Here is a 17,463-nt window from a genome sequence, read left to right on the forward strand (position 1 = left end):
AAAACATTGGTTTTGAGATGTGGTCTGTGGTCCCCACCAGCAGAACCACTCCTTTATTGAATGTATCTTGATAATTGCCAATAATTTCCATCTGCTGTCTATTCCATTTGCACAACAGCATGTGAAATTGATTGTCAATGAGTGTTGCTTACTAAGCGGACAGTTTGATTTCACAGAATTTTGATCAACTTGGAGTTATATACTGTTGTTTAAGTGTTCCCTTTATTTTTTTGAGCAGTGTATATACAGTATTTCAAATATATCTCACTTGCATATATATACTCATATTAACTCATTGCTAATATATACTATAATCAATTGCTTAAAATGGCTACCACAAACCAGACAGCCTGTTTAGTACTTTCCAGGCAAAAAAGTGCAAACACCACTAGATGTGCTGAGTAGATGTCTCAATTTTTAGTTCATGCACTAATCACAATATTCCATACATTTATATAGCCAATAACAAAGGAGCTTGACCATATAGTAATTAATCACCCTTTTCTATATGCAATTATAAAAACATGTATGTACAATAAACAATCAGTATTGACAGAGTTTTATTCTGTCACCTCGGTGTGCAGTGCCATCCTTGAGCGTTCTAATAGTCTGATTGGGAACAGCTGCAGCACACACAGAGTTATCCTAACCAACATTATGAACATAAAAAAGGCTTCTCCCCTATGTGACATCTCTGGTGCTTAACACAAACTGATTTTCTGTTAAAATATTTCACACATTCTGAACAGGAAAATGGCTTCTCCCCTGTATGAGTTCTCTGGTGGCGATCAAGATGCGCTTTCTGGTTAAAACATTTCCCACATTCTGAACATGAAAAAGGCTTCTCCCCTGTGTGAGTTCTCTGGTGGCTATCAAGATGCACTTTCTGGATAAAACATTTCCCACATTCTGAACATGAAAAAGGCTTCTCTCCTGTGTGAGTTCTCTGGTGCTTAAACAAATCTGATTTATTTTTAAAACATTTCTCACATTCTGAACATGAAAAAGGCTTCTCCCCTGTGTGAGTTCTCTGGTGGTTATCAAGATACCGTTTCTGGTTAAAACATTTCCTACATTCTGAACAGGAAAAAGGCTTCTCCCCTGTATGACTTCTCTGGTGGTTAACAAGAGCTGATTTCCAGTTAAAACATTTCCCACATTCTGAACAGGAAAAAGGCTTCACCCGTGTGTGAGTTCTCCGGTGGTTAACAAGAGCTGATTTCCAGTTAAAACATTTCCCACATTCTAAACAGGAAAAAGGCTTCTCTCCTGTGTGGGCTCTCTGGTGGTTAACACAATGTGATTTATTGTTAAAACATTTCCCACATTCTGAACAGGAAAAAGGCTTCTCTCCTGTGTGGGCTCTCTGGTGTCTATAAAGAACAGATTTCTGGTTAAAGCATTTCCCACATTCTGAACAGGAAAAAGGCTTCTCCTCTGTGTGACAGCTCTAATGTCTAACAAGATGCGCTTTGTGGGTAAAACATTTTCCACATTCTGAACATGAAAATGACTTCTTTGCTTTAGGAGCAGTTTGTTTTTTAATGCCTCTTTTGTGACTTTGATTTTCCTTAGTAGTCGGTAATGAATCAGAAGATGGGACCTGTTTCATAGGATCAGATGACAGATCTTTGCTGTGAATGGATGATGGTATATCTGGAGTAACAGCAATCACTTCAGTTGTATCTTGTAGGATCTCAAGATCATCAGATTTAAAAATTGAAGATGTCAGCTGTCCCTCTGATCTCCTGGTACAGTCATCTGCTAATATAAAAACTATTATTATTTTTTAATAAAATATCCTTGCGTTTTATATTTTTGAACATTTCTTCTTAAACTGTCCATAAAAATGGCAAGCGATGTAAAATACTTTAACCCCTTTCCGATCGCTGACAGGATAGTACGTCAGTGGTCGTCGTTTCCTGCTTTGAGGTGGGCTCTGGCGGTGAGCCCACCTCAAAGCCGCGACATGTCAGCTGTTATAAACAGCTGACATGTGCCCGCAATAAGCAGGGGCGGAATTGCAATACACGCGCGCCTATTAACTAGTTAAATCCCGCTGTCAAACGTGGGTCAGCGACGCATTGCCGTGACAACCAGAGTTCTCAAATAGACCTCTATGGTTGTTGCCAGCACATTGCTATGAGCACCACCAGGTGGTCGGCGCTCATAGCAATGCAGTAAATCTGCTACATATAGGCAATCTGATCATCGCCTCTATGTAGCAGAGCCGATCAAGTATGGCATGCTTCTAGCCTCCTACTGAGGCTATTGAAGCATGACAAAAGTAAAAACAAAAAAGGGTTGAAAAATTAAAAAAATATAAAAAAAATAAAAGTATAAGGGTATGTGCACACGTTGCAGAAAATTTCTGCACAAAAACCTGAATCCCTTCCCAGAAACCGCACCTATTTTTCCGCGGCGGTTTTTGTGCGTTTTTTGCGCGGTTTTGATGCGTTTTTGATGCGTTTTTTACCGCAGTGGTTTCTAAAAGCATGGGAGAAGCCTAAACCACGGAAAAAAACGCAAAATTAATGTGCATGCTGCGGTTTTTACCGCGATGCGGTTTTTTCGTGGTAAAAAACGCATCAATGTGCACAAAAAGTGCAAAATGCATAGAAATGACTGTGCACCTTATTTTTAGCGGTTTTATAGTGAAAACCGCGGAAAAAACCGCTAAAAAAACGCTGTGTGTGAACACAGCCTAAATCACCCCCCTTTCGCCCCAATCAAAAAAAAAAAAATCAAACCTACACATATTTGGTATCACCGCGCTCAGAATTGCCTGATCTATCAATAAAAAAAAAAGGATTAACCCGATTGCTAAACGGCGTAATTAGAGAAAAAATCAAAACGCCCAAAATTACTTGTCACTGTGACATTGCATTAAAATGCAATAACGGGTGATCAAAAGAACGTATCTGCACAAATGTGGTATCATTAAAAATGTCAGCTTGGCATGCAAAAAATAAGCCCTCACCAGACCCCAGATCACGAAAAATGGAGTCGTTATGGGTCTCTGAAAATTGCGTTTTTTCTTTTTTTAAGCAACATTTAAAATCTTTTTTCATCACATTCAGTACAGTAGATAAAAGAGAACCTAGACATTTTTGGTGTCTTTGAACTCATAATGACCAGGAGAATCATAATGTCAGGTCAGTTTTAGCATTTAGTGAACCTAGCAAAAAAGCCAAGCAAAAAACAAGTGTGGGATTGCACTTTTTTTGCAATTTCACCGCACTTGGAATTTTTTTCCCGTTTTCGAGTACACGACATGGTAAAACCAATGGTGTCGTTCAAAAGTACAACTTGTCCTGCAAAAAATAAGCCCTCACATGGCCATAGTGATGGAAAAATAAAAAAAGTTATGGCTCTGGAAAAAGGGGAGCGGAAAACGAAAACTCAAAAAAAGCTCCAGTCATTAAGGGGTTAATTATTTACGTAGACAATGACAGTTCACAGTCTAATAAAAAACCTTGTTGGATGAACCAGTAGTGTGTGGTGATCAACTGTTTGTTCATTCTGCCTCCCAAATATTGAATAGAAAGAATCCAATGTAGGCGAAAATAATACCAATTCTCAACTCTCAAAAAACAAGTCCCCACTCAGGTCCATCATCTGTCAATGGAAAAACAGAGGTTCCCACACTATTAGTGGCTCAAAGGCTGTTGAAAAGCAACAAGTTTTCTATAAACCAATCCAGCAATATCCGCTCTCACTTCTGAGCCTTGCAGTGTGCTCAAACAACATTTAGGATCCCTGTATTTAGCATTATTATAGTGAGAAGAATCCACTTACCGTATTTTTCGCTTTATAAGACGCACTTTTGTTCCCCCAAATTTTGGGGGAAAGTAGGGGGTGCGTCTTATAATCCGAATATACGGGGGAGGGGGTGTATATATATATATGTACTGCAGGGTCCAGGGGAGGTGGGGGCAGCTTTGGAGCGGTGCTGTGAGCTGGTAAAAGCTGCCGAAGGGAGCCTTTGATCTCCTGCTCCCGCTCATATAATATGCACTGCAGGTGTCCATCACCATGGTGCTGAAACCGCACCACGGTGACTGGCTGGGGGAGCGGTGCATATTATAGCTGCCTGCGCCCTCCTTTGATCGCACATGATCCCCTGTGTTAGATATCCCCCCCATGCTGCTGCCCATAGTAAAATAAAAAACTCTTTCCTTACCTCCTCCAGCGCTGATCTCCCGGTGTCTCTGCTGCTGCTGTCATCAGCACTCTGCTGTGCTGATCACATGACCGGCTCTGAGAACCAGGAAGTGGAGAAGGAGCTCAACCACACTGAGGGAGACATGAGGAGGGACAGCGCTGAGAAGGTAAGGAAAGAGTTTATTTTACTAAAAGCAGCAGCATGGAGGCGATATCTAACACAGGGTGATGTGTGCCAGCCACAGGGTGATGTGTGCCAGCCACAGGGTGATGTGTGCCAGCCACAGGGGCCAGTGTGCCAGCCACAGGGTGATGTGTGCCAGCCACAGGGGGCCTGTGTGCCAGCACAAGGGGGCTATATTCAATATAAGGTGGCCATATCCAGATTAAGGGGGCTAATTTTAGGGTGGGGGGCTATGAGGGACATATACCCTATATGATTTGTTAGACGGACACTGGCATTATAAGACGGACCCCATTTATTAAAAAATTCTCTATTCCTTCACCACATTTGGGGGTGCGTCTTATAATCAGGTGCGTCTTATAAAGCGAAAAATACGGTAATTTATGGTGTGTGTCTCCTGGAGCACAATCTGGGCACTATGTGTGGGGAAATAAAATGGCAAATGTGTAATTTTCACTCTCCAACATCCACTGCGTGTTAATTTCCAGAAAGTGGCTGTGGAGTCAAAATATTCACTCCTACACACGTGGTCAAAATTGCTGGTACCCCTCGTTTAATGACAGAAAATCCCACAATGGTCACAGAAATAACTTGAATCTGACAAAAGTAATAATAACAGGGCGTGTCTGGATGAGGAGCCGAGCGGGCGCAGGAATCTCTAGCTTCGTCCCCCAGCAGGCCATCCCAGCTCAAAGCAGCAAGTAGCAGCGGGTAAAATCCACAATATCACTCACCGCGGCCTCAGGCAAGGTCTGGGCGCCGATGGGGAGCGTCACCAGGAGCTAGGGAGCAGCGACGGGCAGAATACCGGTCTTTGGCTTGACTCAACAAGCGGCTGTTCTGGGGGGGTCTGGACTCCTGACATCAGGTCAGACCTCACCAGAGAGGACTCTCAGCACAGCGGAGAAGGCACAGGAGGACTACCCCCCGAGGAAGCAGAAAAGCAAAATGTGCGTCAGGGCCTCGGCATGACTTACAGGCACCAAAATATGGGTAAGAGGGTGTTTTTACCTTGCATTTTTTTGACTGTCCTTTACAATGTGGTCAGTTATTGACCTATAGGGCTCCTGGCAGGACAGTTATCATTATCTGGCGTTACTGAATATTTTACTATTAATAAGCATTTTTTGTATTGTTTTATGCCAGATGTATACTAGCCTGCTATCCCTTCCTGACAGTGGAGGTTGGCACCCTAAAAGATATGATTTGGTGCCCCCACACCGTGGCGGCTTTCCCAGACTCGCCCTAAATGACCCTTATAAACTACAGGTGGGAAAACAATAAGCAATTAAAAGCGATGAAAAAGATAGTTCTTAATATAATACACAGGCTATTAATGTACAATATATAAAAGACAGGCTATTACATGGAAACAGAGAAACCTCTTGTATAACCAGTAGATAGTAGCCATCTTGTCTTTTTAGGCATTAATAGACCACAGAAAATATAGATTCCATAAGCTACCAGTAGATAGTGGCAATCTTGTCTTTTTGGGTTATTAATAGACCACAGAAAACATAGAATCCATATGCATTATCAAATAAAGCAAAAAAAAAAATCTCTGCAGTAAAATCAGACTAGCACAGTCAAGAGGTAAAAAATTAGCGTGGTTCAATAAAGGAACATCAGAATTATATCCATATTGGTTGCCATAGATGACCATGGATGATATCTATTGCGAGGAAAAAAAAAAATCAAAGAAACAGCTGGGGGTTAACCCAAACTTAGCTTCCAGCCTCGACGCGTTTCCCCGTCCACACGGTTCATCAGGAGGCACAATAAGGAACCAGCCAATTCATGGATGTGAGGTGTCCAGACAGAGAGGCAAACCTCTGGTGAACCATGTGGATGGGGAAACGCGTCGAGGCTGGAAGCTAAGTTTGGGTTAACCCCCAGCTGTTTCTTTTTTTCTTCTGGCAATAGATATCATCCATGGTCATCTATGGGAACTAATATGGATATAATTCTGATGTTCCTTTATTGAACCACGCTAATTTTTACCTCTTGACTGTGCTTGTCTGGTTTTACTGCAGAGATTTTTTTTGGGCTTTATTTGATAATGCATATGGAATCTATGTTTTCTGTAGTCTATTAATAACCCAAAAAGACAAGATTGCCACTATCTACTGGTAGCTTATGGAATCTATATTTTCGGTGGTCTATTAATACCCAAAAAAGACAAGATTTGCTACTATCTATTGGTTATACAAGAGGTTTCTCTGTTTCCATGTAATAGCCTGTCTTTTATATATTGTACATTAATAGCCTGTGTGTTATATTAAGCGCTATCTTTCATCTCTTATTTGCTTATTGTTTTCCCACCTGTAGTTTATAAGGATCATTTAGGGCGAGTCTGGGAAAGCCGCCACGGAGTGGGGGCGCCAAATCGTATCTTTTAGGGTGCCAACCTCCACTGTCAGGAAGGAATAGCAGGCTAGTGTAGGGCTATCGTAGGTTATTATTGTATAGAGTTTGTTAATTGTGTTATTGCACTAGGGGGGTGTTTTTCACCTCAATTTATTAAAGTTTCATGTTTTTATACATGTTCCATATCAGCACACTATTGCCCAATTTACTTACCTTTTCTAGCCTGTATTGTCGCACCATGGTGGCATCATTGTCCACTGATTTTTCTTACGGTTCTCTTTCACTATATGTGTGGTGTAATTTACTTGTACATATATGAGCCTGGATTTTTGCAATATTTTAATAAAGTCTTTGCTACATTTTGGCATGCATAGGGCTTTGGTCTTCTCTGTTGATTTATTTCACACATAAGCATTTGATGTATATTCTAGGGATGTAAGCTCCCATATATTCTCTATTGCTTCTCATATTTCATGGAGAGTATCTCGCTTTTTATACAAATATGTTTTTTACATCTATCTTTGGTTCTTGGTATGTTCTCACAGGAGGAACTTGGCAGATCCTCACCCAGGGGCCTGGAGAAGCAAGGCACCAAACCGCAAGGGCACAGCTCCACCCCATCAATGAGGCCACACTAAAGCCCCTGCTAGGAGATCTATCACCTCAGCCTTCACTGCCCCACAGAAAGACATTGGGCACATAGGGGACACAACAGCCCACATTGAGGAGAAACTGAAGGAATTCACCACAGCCCACAACCACTTAGTGTATTTTCACAATGAGGCAGATGAGGAGATTGCAGCCCTAAAACTGAAGCTGGAGGACTTGGAGGACCGCACCAGGCGCAGCAATCTGTGCTTCAAGAGGATACCAGAAAGCGTTGCTGTGGACGCATTGAAGGAGTTCCTAATCGATTTCTTTACCGCATTAATCTCCGAGTCAGAACAGCAAGACCTCATAACAGAGTGCACAGGATCCCCAAGCCCAAAAGTGCCCCCGCCTCTACACCCAGGGATGTAATTGACCGGCTTCATTTTTATCATTTCAAAGAAGAAATCAGTAAAGCTGCAGTGGGTGGACTGGAGCTCCTGGAGAGATTCAAGAGCATCCTGGTGTTCACCGACCTCTCCGCCATCACCCTCAACAGAAGGTGGGAATTCTCCACAACCACCAAGATCCTACGGGACAACAGGATTGCGTACAAGTGAGATTACCCTGTGAAGCTGATCGTCACCAAGAATGAAGCCACACAGGTCCTGACTCCCCCCCGAGAGGCCATGACTCTGCTGCAAAAGTGGCCGCTGGCGAAGGTGGATGAAGATACCAGCTCTCCGCTAAAGATGCCGCACACCATGAAGAGGGAGTGGACGTGAACAAGAAAGCAGAAGATAAGACATTCTTCTTCACCGTGGTATGCGGAGGCACGAGAGGAGAATTTTTTGTTTCTCTCAATACCCACCACTATATACTGGATAGCGGAGCATATCCAGGAGGTTAACTAAGAACCAAACTATTTTTTAAACTGTTACAGTTTTACATAAAATTAAAATTTGATTTTTGCTATTCCCCTTTTTTTTCTACTTGTCTAGTGGTGACATATAGATTTTATCTGTAATCTGTATATGGTTCTTCATATTTCCAGCATTAATGTAAAAGTACTGAATAGTCCGTTTAAAAGTTTCCTTTTATGGAAAGAGGCCCAATCATTTAGAGCAGATGTATTGTGTGTTCTGGAAACCCTCCAGAATAGCACTGATGCCCACAGATTGCAGAATAGGAGTTTCCCAAACGTATTCCACTCCCATGCAATAGATAAAAAAGATAAAAAAGAGGAGTAGTAATTGCGATAAAGAACACCGTCACCTTCCAGCTAATCACTACGTAATGGACGATGAGGGCAGATACGTCATCCTAGTCTGCACCATAAACAACAAAACCTACACAATTGTCTCTATTTACGCCCCTAACTCCAGGCAAATTCTGTTTCTTAAGGACACCCATAGCACAGTGTCAGATCAGCAATCTGACAGGCAGGGAAGGAGGCATGCCGGCGCCTGTTTTCAGCAGGCACTCCGAAGCCACCTCCCTGCAGGACCTGGAAGGTCCCCGAAGCCATCTTGGAGACAGGGGTCTCCATGAAGACCACCGGAATAACGGGACCGCATCGCGTTCTTCTAGTGGGAGAGCGCAGGGAGCCCCCTCCCTGTGCGATTCCTCTCTATGCCGCTGTCAGTACTGACAGCGGCATCAGAGGGGTTAAATGCCCATGATCGGTGCTAGCACAGATCGTGGGCATTGCTGCGGGGTGTCAGCTGTCACATACAGCAGACACCCGCATGTGATCATCGTGGCGCTCAGCGTGAGGCCGCGCGATCGTGCTGCCGTACTAGTACTGCTGTTTGTGGGAACGCAGTTCTCTCAGAGCAGTGTTAGTGCGGCGCATACCGGGAAGGGGTTAATAACACACCTGATGTGTCCGTATCTACAGTATGGTGTGCTCACAAGGCCTACATCCGGGGTAAACTGCTCCAAATAGCGTCCCAAAATAACACAGCGAGACTACGCCAAATAGAGGAAATCAAAATATAGCCGCTCTAGAAGAGATGCTCAGACATAGCCCCACAAACACAATTCTCCAAAAATTACAGAATCTAAGGTATGAATTATATCAACTGCTCCAACACAAATATGAGCATAATATATGGAAAAGCAAGGCCAAATATTATTGTCAGGGAAACAAAGCAGGAAAAATATTAGCCAACAAAATTAAAGCCAAAGTGACCAAAGATTATCCCACATACAGGACGACCAAAAAAGTATAACATATAACCCCAAGGAAATCGCCAATACCTTCTCACATGACTATTCCTCCCTCTATAATCTACAGGAAAATACTGCAATACTGTAAGGTGGTGGCCAGATGCAACACGTGCCCTCCCACTGTGAATGTTGTAGATTTGTAATATGTATTGTACACTGTGATATTAAAGTAATGTTGGGTCTAGAGTTAGGGATAGTTTAGAGGTTTATATAGAAGAATAGTGGGTGTTATATAGTGCTTGGGACACGAGAGGGCACTGTAGGATTAGAATATCAGATGCTAGATAGGATAGCAATAGTCAGCTTCTTTTAGCCAGAATAGAAACAGCTAATTAGCTGTACCAATGGGATTGTTGGTGGGAGGAGTTACCCAGAGGAGACAGGATTGTTCTAGAAAGTTAGTCAGAGTGTGTGTGTTAGTGATGGGCAGTCCAGCTCTTTTTGGTGATCTGGCTCACTCGGCTCCGCTCACCAAAAATAGCCGGCTCTTTTTGGCTCAAAAAGTGGCTCTTTTTGCAAAAAGTGCTACGTTCCCCTCTTTTATCACTCCAGTCTTTTAGCTATAAAGCCTGGGCCTCATTATACAGCTGTACAGGGGTCTAGTGATGGGCAGTCCGGCTCTTCTTTCTCCTTTCCCCTCTTTTCTCCCTCCAGTCCCTTCACTATAAAGCCTGGGCCTCATTATACAGCTGTACAGGGGTCTAGTGATGGGCAGTCCGGCTCTTCTTGCTCCTTTCCCCTCTTTTCTCCCTCCAGTCCCTTCGCTATAAAGCCTGGGCCTCATTATACAGCTGTACAGGGGTCTAGTGATGGGCAGTCCGGCTCTTCTTGCTGCTTTCCCCTCTTTTCTCCCTCCAGTCCCTTCACTATAAAGCCTGGGCCTCATTATACAGCTGTACAGGGGTCTAGTGATGGGCAGTCCGGCTCTTCTTGCTGCTTTCCCTCTTTTCTCCCTCCTGTCCCTTCACTATAAAGCCTGGGCCTCATTATACAGCTGTACAGGGGTCTAGTGATGGGCAGTCCGGCTCTTCTTGCTGCTTTCCCTCTTTTCTCCCTCCAGTCCCTTCACTATAAAGCCTGGGCCTCATTATACAGCTGTACAGGGGTCTAGTGATGGGCAGTCCGGCTCTTCTTGCTCCATTCCCCTCTTTTCTCCCTCCAGTCCCTTCGCTATAAAGCCTGGGCCTCATTATACAGCTGTACAGGGGTCTAGTGATGGGCAGTCCGGCTCTTCTTGCTCCTTTCCCCTCTTTTCTCCCTCCAGTCCCTTCGCTATAAAGCCTGGGCCTCATTATACAGCTGTACAGGGGTCTAGCGATGGGCAGTCCGGCTCTTCTTGCTCCTTTCCCCTCTTTTCTCCCTCCAGTCCCTTCACTATAAAGCCTGGGCCTCATTATACAGCTGTACAGGGGTCTAGTGATGGGCAGTCCGGCTCTTCTTGCTCCTTTCCCCTCTTTTCTCCCTCCAGTCCCTTCGCTATAAAGCCTGGGCCTCATTATACAGCTGTACAGGGGTCTAGCGATGGGCAGTCCGGCTCTTCTTGCTCCTTTCCCCTCTTTTCTCCCTCCAGTCCCTTCACTATAAAGCCTGGGCCTCATTATACAGCTGTACAGGGGTCTAGTGAAGGCTTTTTAGCCCTTTCGTCAGACTGTAGCTCCTAGGATCAGGCCCTCACTCCTCTCTGTATTGTGACTTGTGTAATCCTCTAATATCTGATATTTGTCCATGTGTTCTACATTAGTCAGTGCGGTGACATCTGCCGGCACTGATTATTCTAAGGCTATGTGCACACGTTGCGGATTTGCTGCGGATCCACAAGTGATTTGCAGTACAATTTTATTCTATGGGGAAAAAACCGCTGTGAAAAATCCAAGCGGAAACGCAGCAGTTTATTTTCCACAGCATGTCAATACTTTGTGCAGATTCAGCAGCGTTTTTACACCCATTCCATTATAGGAATCCGCAGGTGTAAAAACGCAGGCCAAATCCGCACAAAATCCACAATAAATCTGCATAAAAACCTCATGGATTTAGACCTGCGGATTCTGCCAAGAGATGCAGATTCCGCACAGAAAATTCCCTTATAAGTAAATCCTTGGAGACTTGTTCCAGGTTCTTACAGAGTAACTGATATCTGCACCATACATGGCACCCCGTACCTACCAATTCTGGTATGCATGGTCCCCTCACCCCCCAATTCTGGTATGCATGGTCCCCTCACCCCCCAATTCAGGTATGCATGGTCACCTCATCCCCAGTCCTGGTATGCATGGTCCCCCTCACCCCCCTTTTGTGGTATGCATAGTCCTCTCATCCCCCACAATCCTGGTATGCATGGCCCCCTCACCCCCCAATCCTGGTATGCATGGTCCCCTCACCCCCCAATCCTGGTATGCATGGCCCCCTCACCCCCCTATCCTGATATGCATAGTCCCCTCACCCCCCAATCCTGGTATGCATGGTCCTCACCCCCCAATCCTGGTATGCATGGTCCCCCCTCATCCCTATCGTAGGATATATGGTCCCCTCATCCCCAATCCTTGTATACATGGCACCCCTCACCCCCCTATCCTGGTATGCATGGTCCCCCTCATCTCCCAATCCTGGTATGCATGGCCCCGTCATCCCTATAATGGTATGCATGGCCCTCTCATCCCTATTCTGGTATATATGGTACCCCTCACCCCCCAATCCTGGTATGCATGGCACCCCATTCCTCATCCTGGCATGCATGGCCCCCTCTCCCCCCAATCATGGTATGCATGGTCCTCTAACCCCCATCCAGGTATGCATGGCGCCACAACCCGCTCTCTACTGACTTCACGGTGAATACCCGATCGGTAATCTTTTGTGCCGTGATGTGAGGAGAGGGCGGGTTGTTGGGCCGGAATTGGCGCCTGCACATTCCGCTCATTCTGGTGCCATTTTCTTGAAGACACACTGCAGTGTGTCTTCTACAAAATGGCGCCGGAAAGCGCGGACTGCGCATGCGCCGATTCCGGCCCAACAACCCGCCCTCTCCTGTCATCAACGCCAGACGCAAGACCCCGCGGCAACACCAAAACGATAAGGTGTTGTGTCGGAGATCGCGGTATGCGTTCAATGCTTATGCATACCGCGATCTCCTGGGGCGAGGGTGTCTACCATGATCTCGTGGGGGGTGCGCCACTCTGTCTGGAGCCAGACTGCGCAGGTGCGTCGCACTTGCACAGTCTATAAAGGCTTCGGACAGAATGATGCTTAGAGCGTTATATTATACACTAGCTATGAACCCGTTCTACACCCAGGTGGTGAGCATTTTTATTGGTATATGGTCTCCCATCCTGGTATGTGCTGCCACCCTCCTATCCTGGTATGCATGGCACCCCTCATTCCTATCCTGGTATGCATGGTACACCCCCCCAATCCCGGTATGCATGGCACTCCATTCTTCATCCTAGTATGCATGGTCCCCTCACCCCCCCAATCCTGGTATGCATGGTACTCCCTCATCCCTATCCTGGTATGCATGGTCCCCTCACCCCCTATCCTGGTATGCATGGTCCCCTCACCCCCAATCCTGGTATGTATGGCCCCCTCACCCCCTATCCTGTTATGTATGATCCCCTCACCCCCTATCCTGGTATGCATGGCCCCCTCACCCATTATCCTGGTATGCATGGTCCTCTCATCCCCCAATCCTGCTATGCATGGTACCCCTCATCCCCCAATCCTGGTATGCATGGTCCTCTCACCCCCCAATCCTGGCATGCATGGTACTCATCCCTATCCTGGTATGCATGGTCCCCTCACCCCCTATCTTGGTATGCATGGTACCTCTCATCCCCTAATCCTGGTATGCATGGTACTCCCTCATCCCTTTCCTGGTATGCATGGTGCCCTCACCCCCCAATCCTGGTATGCATGGTCCTCTCACCCCCTATCCTGGTATGCATGGTCCTCTCACCCCCTATCCTGGTATGCATGGTCCTCTCACCCCCTATCCTGGTATGCATGGTCCTCTCACCCCCTATCCTGGTATGCATGGTCCTCTCACCCCCTATCCTGGTATGCATGGTCCTCTCACCCCCCAATCCTGGTATGCATGGTCCTCTCACCCCCTATCCTGGTATGCATGGTCCTATCACCCCCTATCCTGGTATGCATGGTCCCCTCATCCCCTATCCTGGTATGCATGGTACTCCATCATCCCCCGATCCAGGTCTGAGGAGTGTGGGATTGTGCGGCCGTAATTGGCGCCCGATTTCGGCGCCACAACCCGCCGGCTCCTGACTTCACGGCGAATACCCCGGTAATCTTTTGTGCCTGCTGTGATGACAGGAGAGGGCGGGTTGTTGCTCTGGAATCGGCGCCTGCACATTCCTCTCTTTCCGGCACCATTGTCTTGAAGACACACTGCAGTGTGTCTTCCCAAAATGGCGCCGGAAAGCGCGGACTGCGCATGTGCCACTTCTGGACCAACAACCCGCCCTCTCCTGTCATCACAGCAAGACGAAAGACCCCGCGGCCACACTGAATCGGTAAGGTGTCGTGCCGGCGGGGGGCTGCGTCTACCGCGATCTTCGGGGGGTTGCGTCTTCCGCGATCTCGTGGGGGGTGCGCCACTCTGTCTGGAGCCAGACTGCGCACTGTAGAGCAGCAGGAACTACAGAAAATAATGAGAGAGATAAGATGGCTGTCAGTGCCTCTGCTCTGCTCATCCTGCAGCTGCCGGACATCCACTGTTATGTCAGACCGTGACAGTCTCACTACAATGAGCAGCCAATCACAGTACAGCTATGTGTTCATGTGGGAGGAGCCCAGTCGCAAGTTAAAGCCTTGCCAGTCACTCCCCACTTGTACTCACTGTTCTAAGGGTACCGTTACACTTAGCGATGCACCAGCGATCCCGACAACAATATGGATCTCTGGTGCATTAGTGGTCGCTAGTGAGCTGCCACACAGGCAGATCTCACCAGCGACATCGCAGGGGTCAGGGGTCGCTACTTACATGTCAGACGTGGCGATCCTGACATCCTCCCACCCGCGTCCACGCGTCGCTCGTCGGCGCCACAGGAAGCCCAGCAGGAATCGCCCGACAAGAAATGGTCCAGGACGTTCTCGTGCGACCAGCGATAATCAGTGGGGGAGCCGGTCGGAGGTAAGTATCACATGTAGCAATATCGCTGCTACGTCACAAAATCGGTGACGCTACAGCGATATTGCTAGCGATATCGCTATGTGTAACGGGCCCCGAAGTCTCCTCCTCAGCTCAGAGCAGAACAACAGTGCAGACTGGAGTGACAGTGTCCTCTGGACAAGAAGTGAAGCTAAGAGAGAAGGTCTGGAAAAGCTGGGTTCTGAGAGCACATGAACGGGAAGGCTACTGGAAGAATCTAGGTCTAGCGTCTGTGGGTCACCATCTGTGTCGTCCGGGGACCTGGGGTCCTTTCAGAGACTGCAAGCGGCAGCCTGGTAATCGCCCAGAATGGGGATTGTGGACGGGGAGCACCCAGTGACAGGTAATGGGAAGGTTCAGGAAGCCTCGGGTTTGGAAACCATGGTGCAGGAGGAAAAGCAGCAGGGTGAGACCAGGAAGATTGAAGGAGATGCTATGTTCATACTTAGTGAAAATGCATGGACTGTTACTGCTTTAACCCCTTCGTGACCGGGCCAATTTTTTAAATTCTGACCAATGTCACTTTATGTGGTCATAGCTCTGGAATGCTTCAACAAATCCCAGTGATTTTGAGATTGTTTTTTCGTGGCACATTAGAATTTATGATAGTGGTAAATTTAGATTGATATATTTTGTGTTTGTTTATAAAAAATATCAGAAACTTGACAAAAATGTAAAAAAAAATTGCAATTTTCAAACTTTAAATGATTATCCCTTTAATCCAGATAGTCATACCACAGAAAAACATTAATAAATAACTTTTCCCACATGTCTGCTTTACATCAGCACCATTTTTAAAACGCTAATTTATTTTGTTAGCCTTTTAGGAGGTTTAAAAATGTAGCAATAATTTTTCATTTTTTCAAGGAAATTTACAAAATTTATTTTTTTGAGGGACCTATCCAAGTTTGAAGTGACTTTGGGGGTGCTATATATTGGAAAACCCCAAACATGATACTATTTTAAAAACTGCACCCCCTGACATATTGAAAACTGCTGTCAGGTAGTTTATTAACCCTTCAGGTGATTTTCAGGAATTAATGCAAAGTGGTATAGCCGGAATGAAAAAGTGCTTGTTTACCACCTAGATGTCACTAACTTCTGAACTGATCACTGTAGCCGGAAGCCTCTAAGGACGCTATTTGGCCATGAACTGCTATGGCAAACATCAGGACCACACAATCATGATCTCAGTGTGTCAATTAGATTAAAGTGCAAGCCCCCACAATCTATTAACCATTTATTTGATGTAGTCACTTTTGACAGCAGCAACTAAGGGGTTAAACAGATATGGATGGTGCCAACACCAATCATTTGTGATACAGAAAGTTGTCAGATATAGTGGACAGCCGACAGCTACTGGATTGTCACCTGTATGGGGATGATATTCCCTTATATCTCAGGTCAGTAAATACACGATTTAAGTAAAGTTTCACAGAAAATGAACAAGGACTCTGACAACATTTGTGTGTGCCTGCGATGGACTGGAGCTCTGTAATCTGAGGAGATTCCAGCCCCACAGGTGGGTGAAGCACTGCACACACACAGCACATTACAAGATAGACATTATGTTTTTGTAGTAACGAAGCATCCGGGTGTGAAAGAGTTAAAGCCCCTCGCCACAGCTGACACCCGGGCACCCGTTAAAATACCATAACCCACCCCCCAATTAATAAATCAGTTCTTGGAGAACATAAAACTTCCTAAGATACCAGAGAACACTTTACATATATGAAACCAACCAATATCCCAAGGAGAAATACAGCAAACAATGAGAGGAATCAAAAATAACAAGTCCCCCGGCCCTGACGGGCGAATATTTTAAAACGTTTCAAGACATACTAATCCCTCACATGACGACAATTTTCCAAAATTTTATGCAGAATGAAAAATTTCAAAAAGATATGATTCAGGAAACAGTTATACCCAAACCAGGAAAAATCAGGACCGAACCGTCAATTTTAGGCCGATATCATTAAAATGGATCTCAAAATCTATTCCAAAAACCTAGCTAATAGTCAGCGTCAGTCCTCATTTCTGGAATGATGTCAGATACATTTGATATCACTAATGGAACGAGGCAGGGATGCCCACTCTCTCCTCTAATATTTGCGCTAATAATCGAACGCTTAGCTGAAAAAATTAGATCACACCCTGGGATAACTGGTATTAAAATTGGTAATGTAGAGCACAAAATCGGGCTATTCACGGACGACATTATCTTATCCCTTACTAATCCTGAAGAGTCGCTCAATGGAGTAATGGAAGTGATAGACTTTTACCCAAGTATCATACTATAAATTAAATATCCCCAAATTCTAAATCTAACACCCTCCGCACCACACCCTGTAAATCTTAAAGCTAAGTACCCTTTTAAGTGGGATAATGAAAACATAACATATTTTGGAATCCGCTTGCCCCCCTCAGTAGATATAATTTAATGAGAGCATTCTGAAGCTCTCAGACAGAAGATCAAAGGCGACATGCTGCGCATGAGACAACACGACATGTCCTGGTTAGGAAGAATAGCGTTCGTAAAAATGTTCTTAATCCCACAGGTATTGTACGTATTCCGCAACCTCCTTATCACTGTCCCCAAGAAAATACTCAGAGAGTTACAAACAATCATATTAAAATACATATGGCAGGAAAAACAGCACAGAGTTAAAGCAGATAAACTATGTATCCCAATAAAAGAGGGGGGACTGGGCTGCCCCTCAGTGGTGAGGTATTATAGGGCAGCCATATCTTAACAACTGAGGTTGATGTG

At 45.4% G+C, this 17,463-nt stretch overlaps 1 protein-coding gene across 1 annotated transcript in view; it reads right to left on the reverse strand.

Moving 5' to 3' along the window:
• Positions 1-1,449: 1,449 nt before the first annotated feature.
• LOC141059328 (gastrula zinc finger protein XlCGF66.1-like) overlaps positions 1,450-17,463 on the reverse strand; it is a 389,061-nt gene continuing 373,047 nt past the window's right edge. The window contains exon 7 of the mRNA XM_073555658.1: positions 1,450-1,764. Coding sequence (XP_073411759.1) covers positions 1,451-1,764 — 314 coding nt within the window. The 3' untranslated portion in view covers position 1,450. The remainder of the gene's footprint in view (positions 1,765-17,463) is intronic.

Source organism: Dendrobates tinctorius, unplaced genomic scaffold (genome assembly GCF_039654945.1).
Source record: "Dendrobates tinctorius isolate UK_male_01 unplaced genomic scaffold, ASM3965494v1 ptg000226l, whole genome shotgun sequence".
Taxonomy (NCBI): Eukaryota; Metazoa; Chordata; class Amphibia; order Anura; family Dendrobatidae; genus Dendrobates; species Dendrobates tinctorius.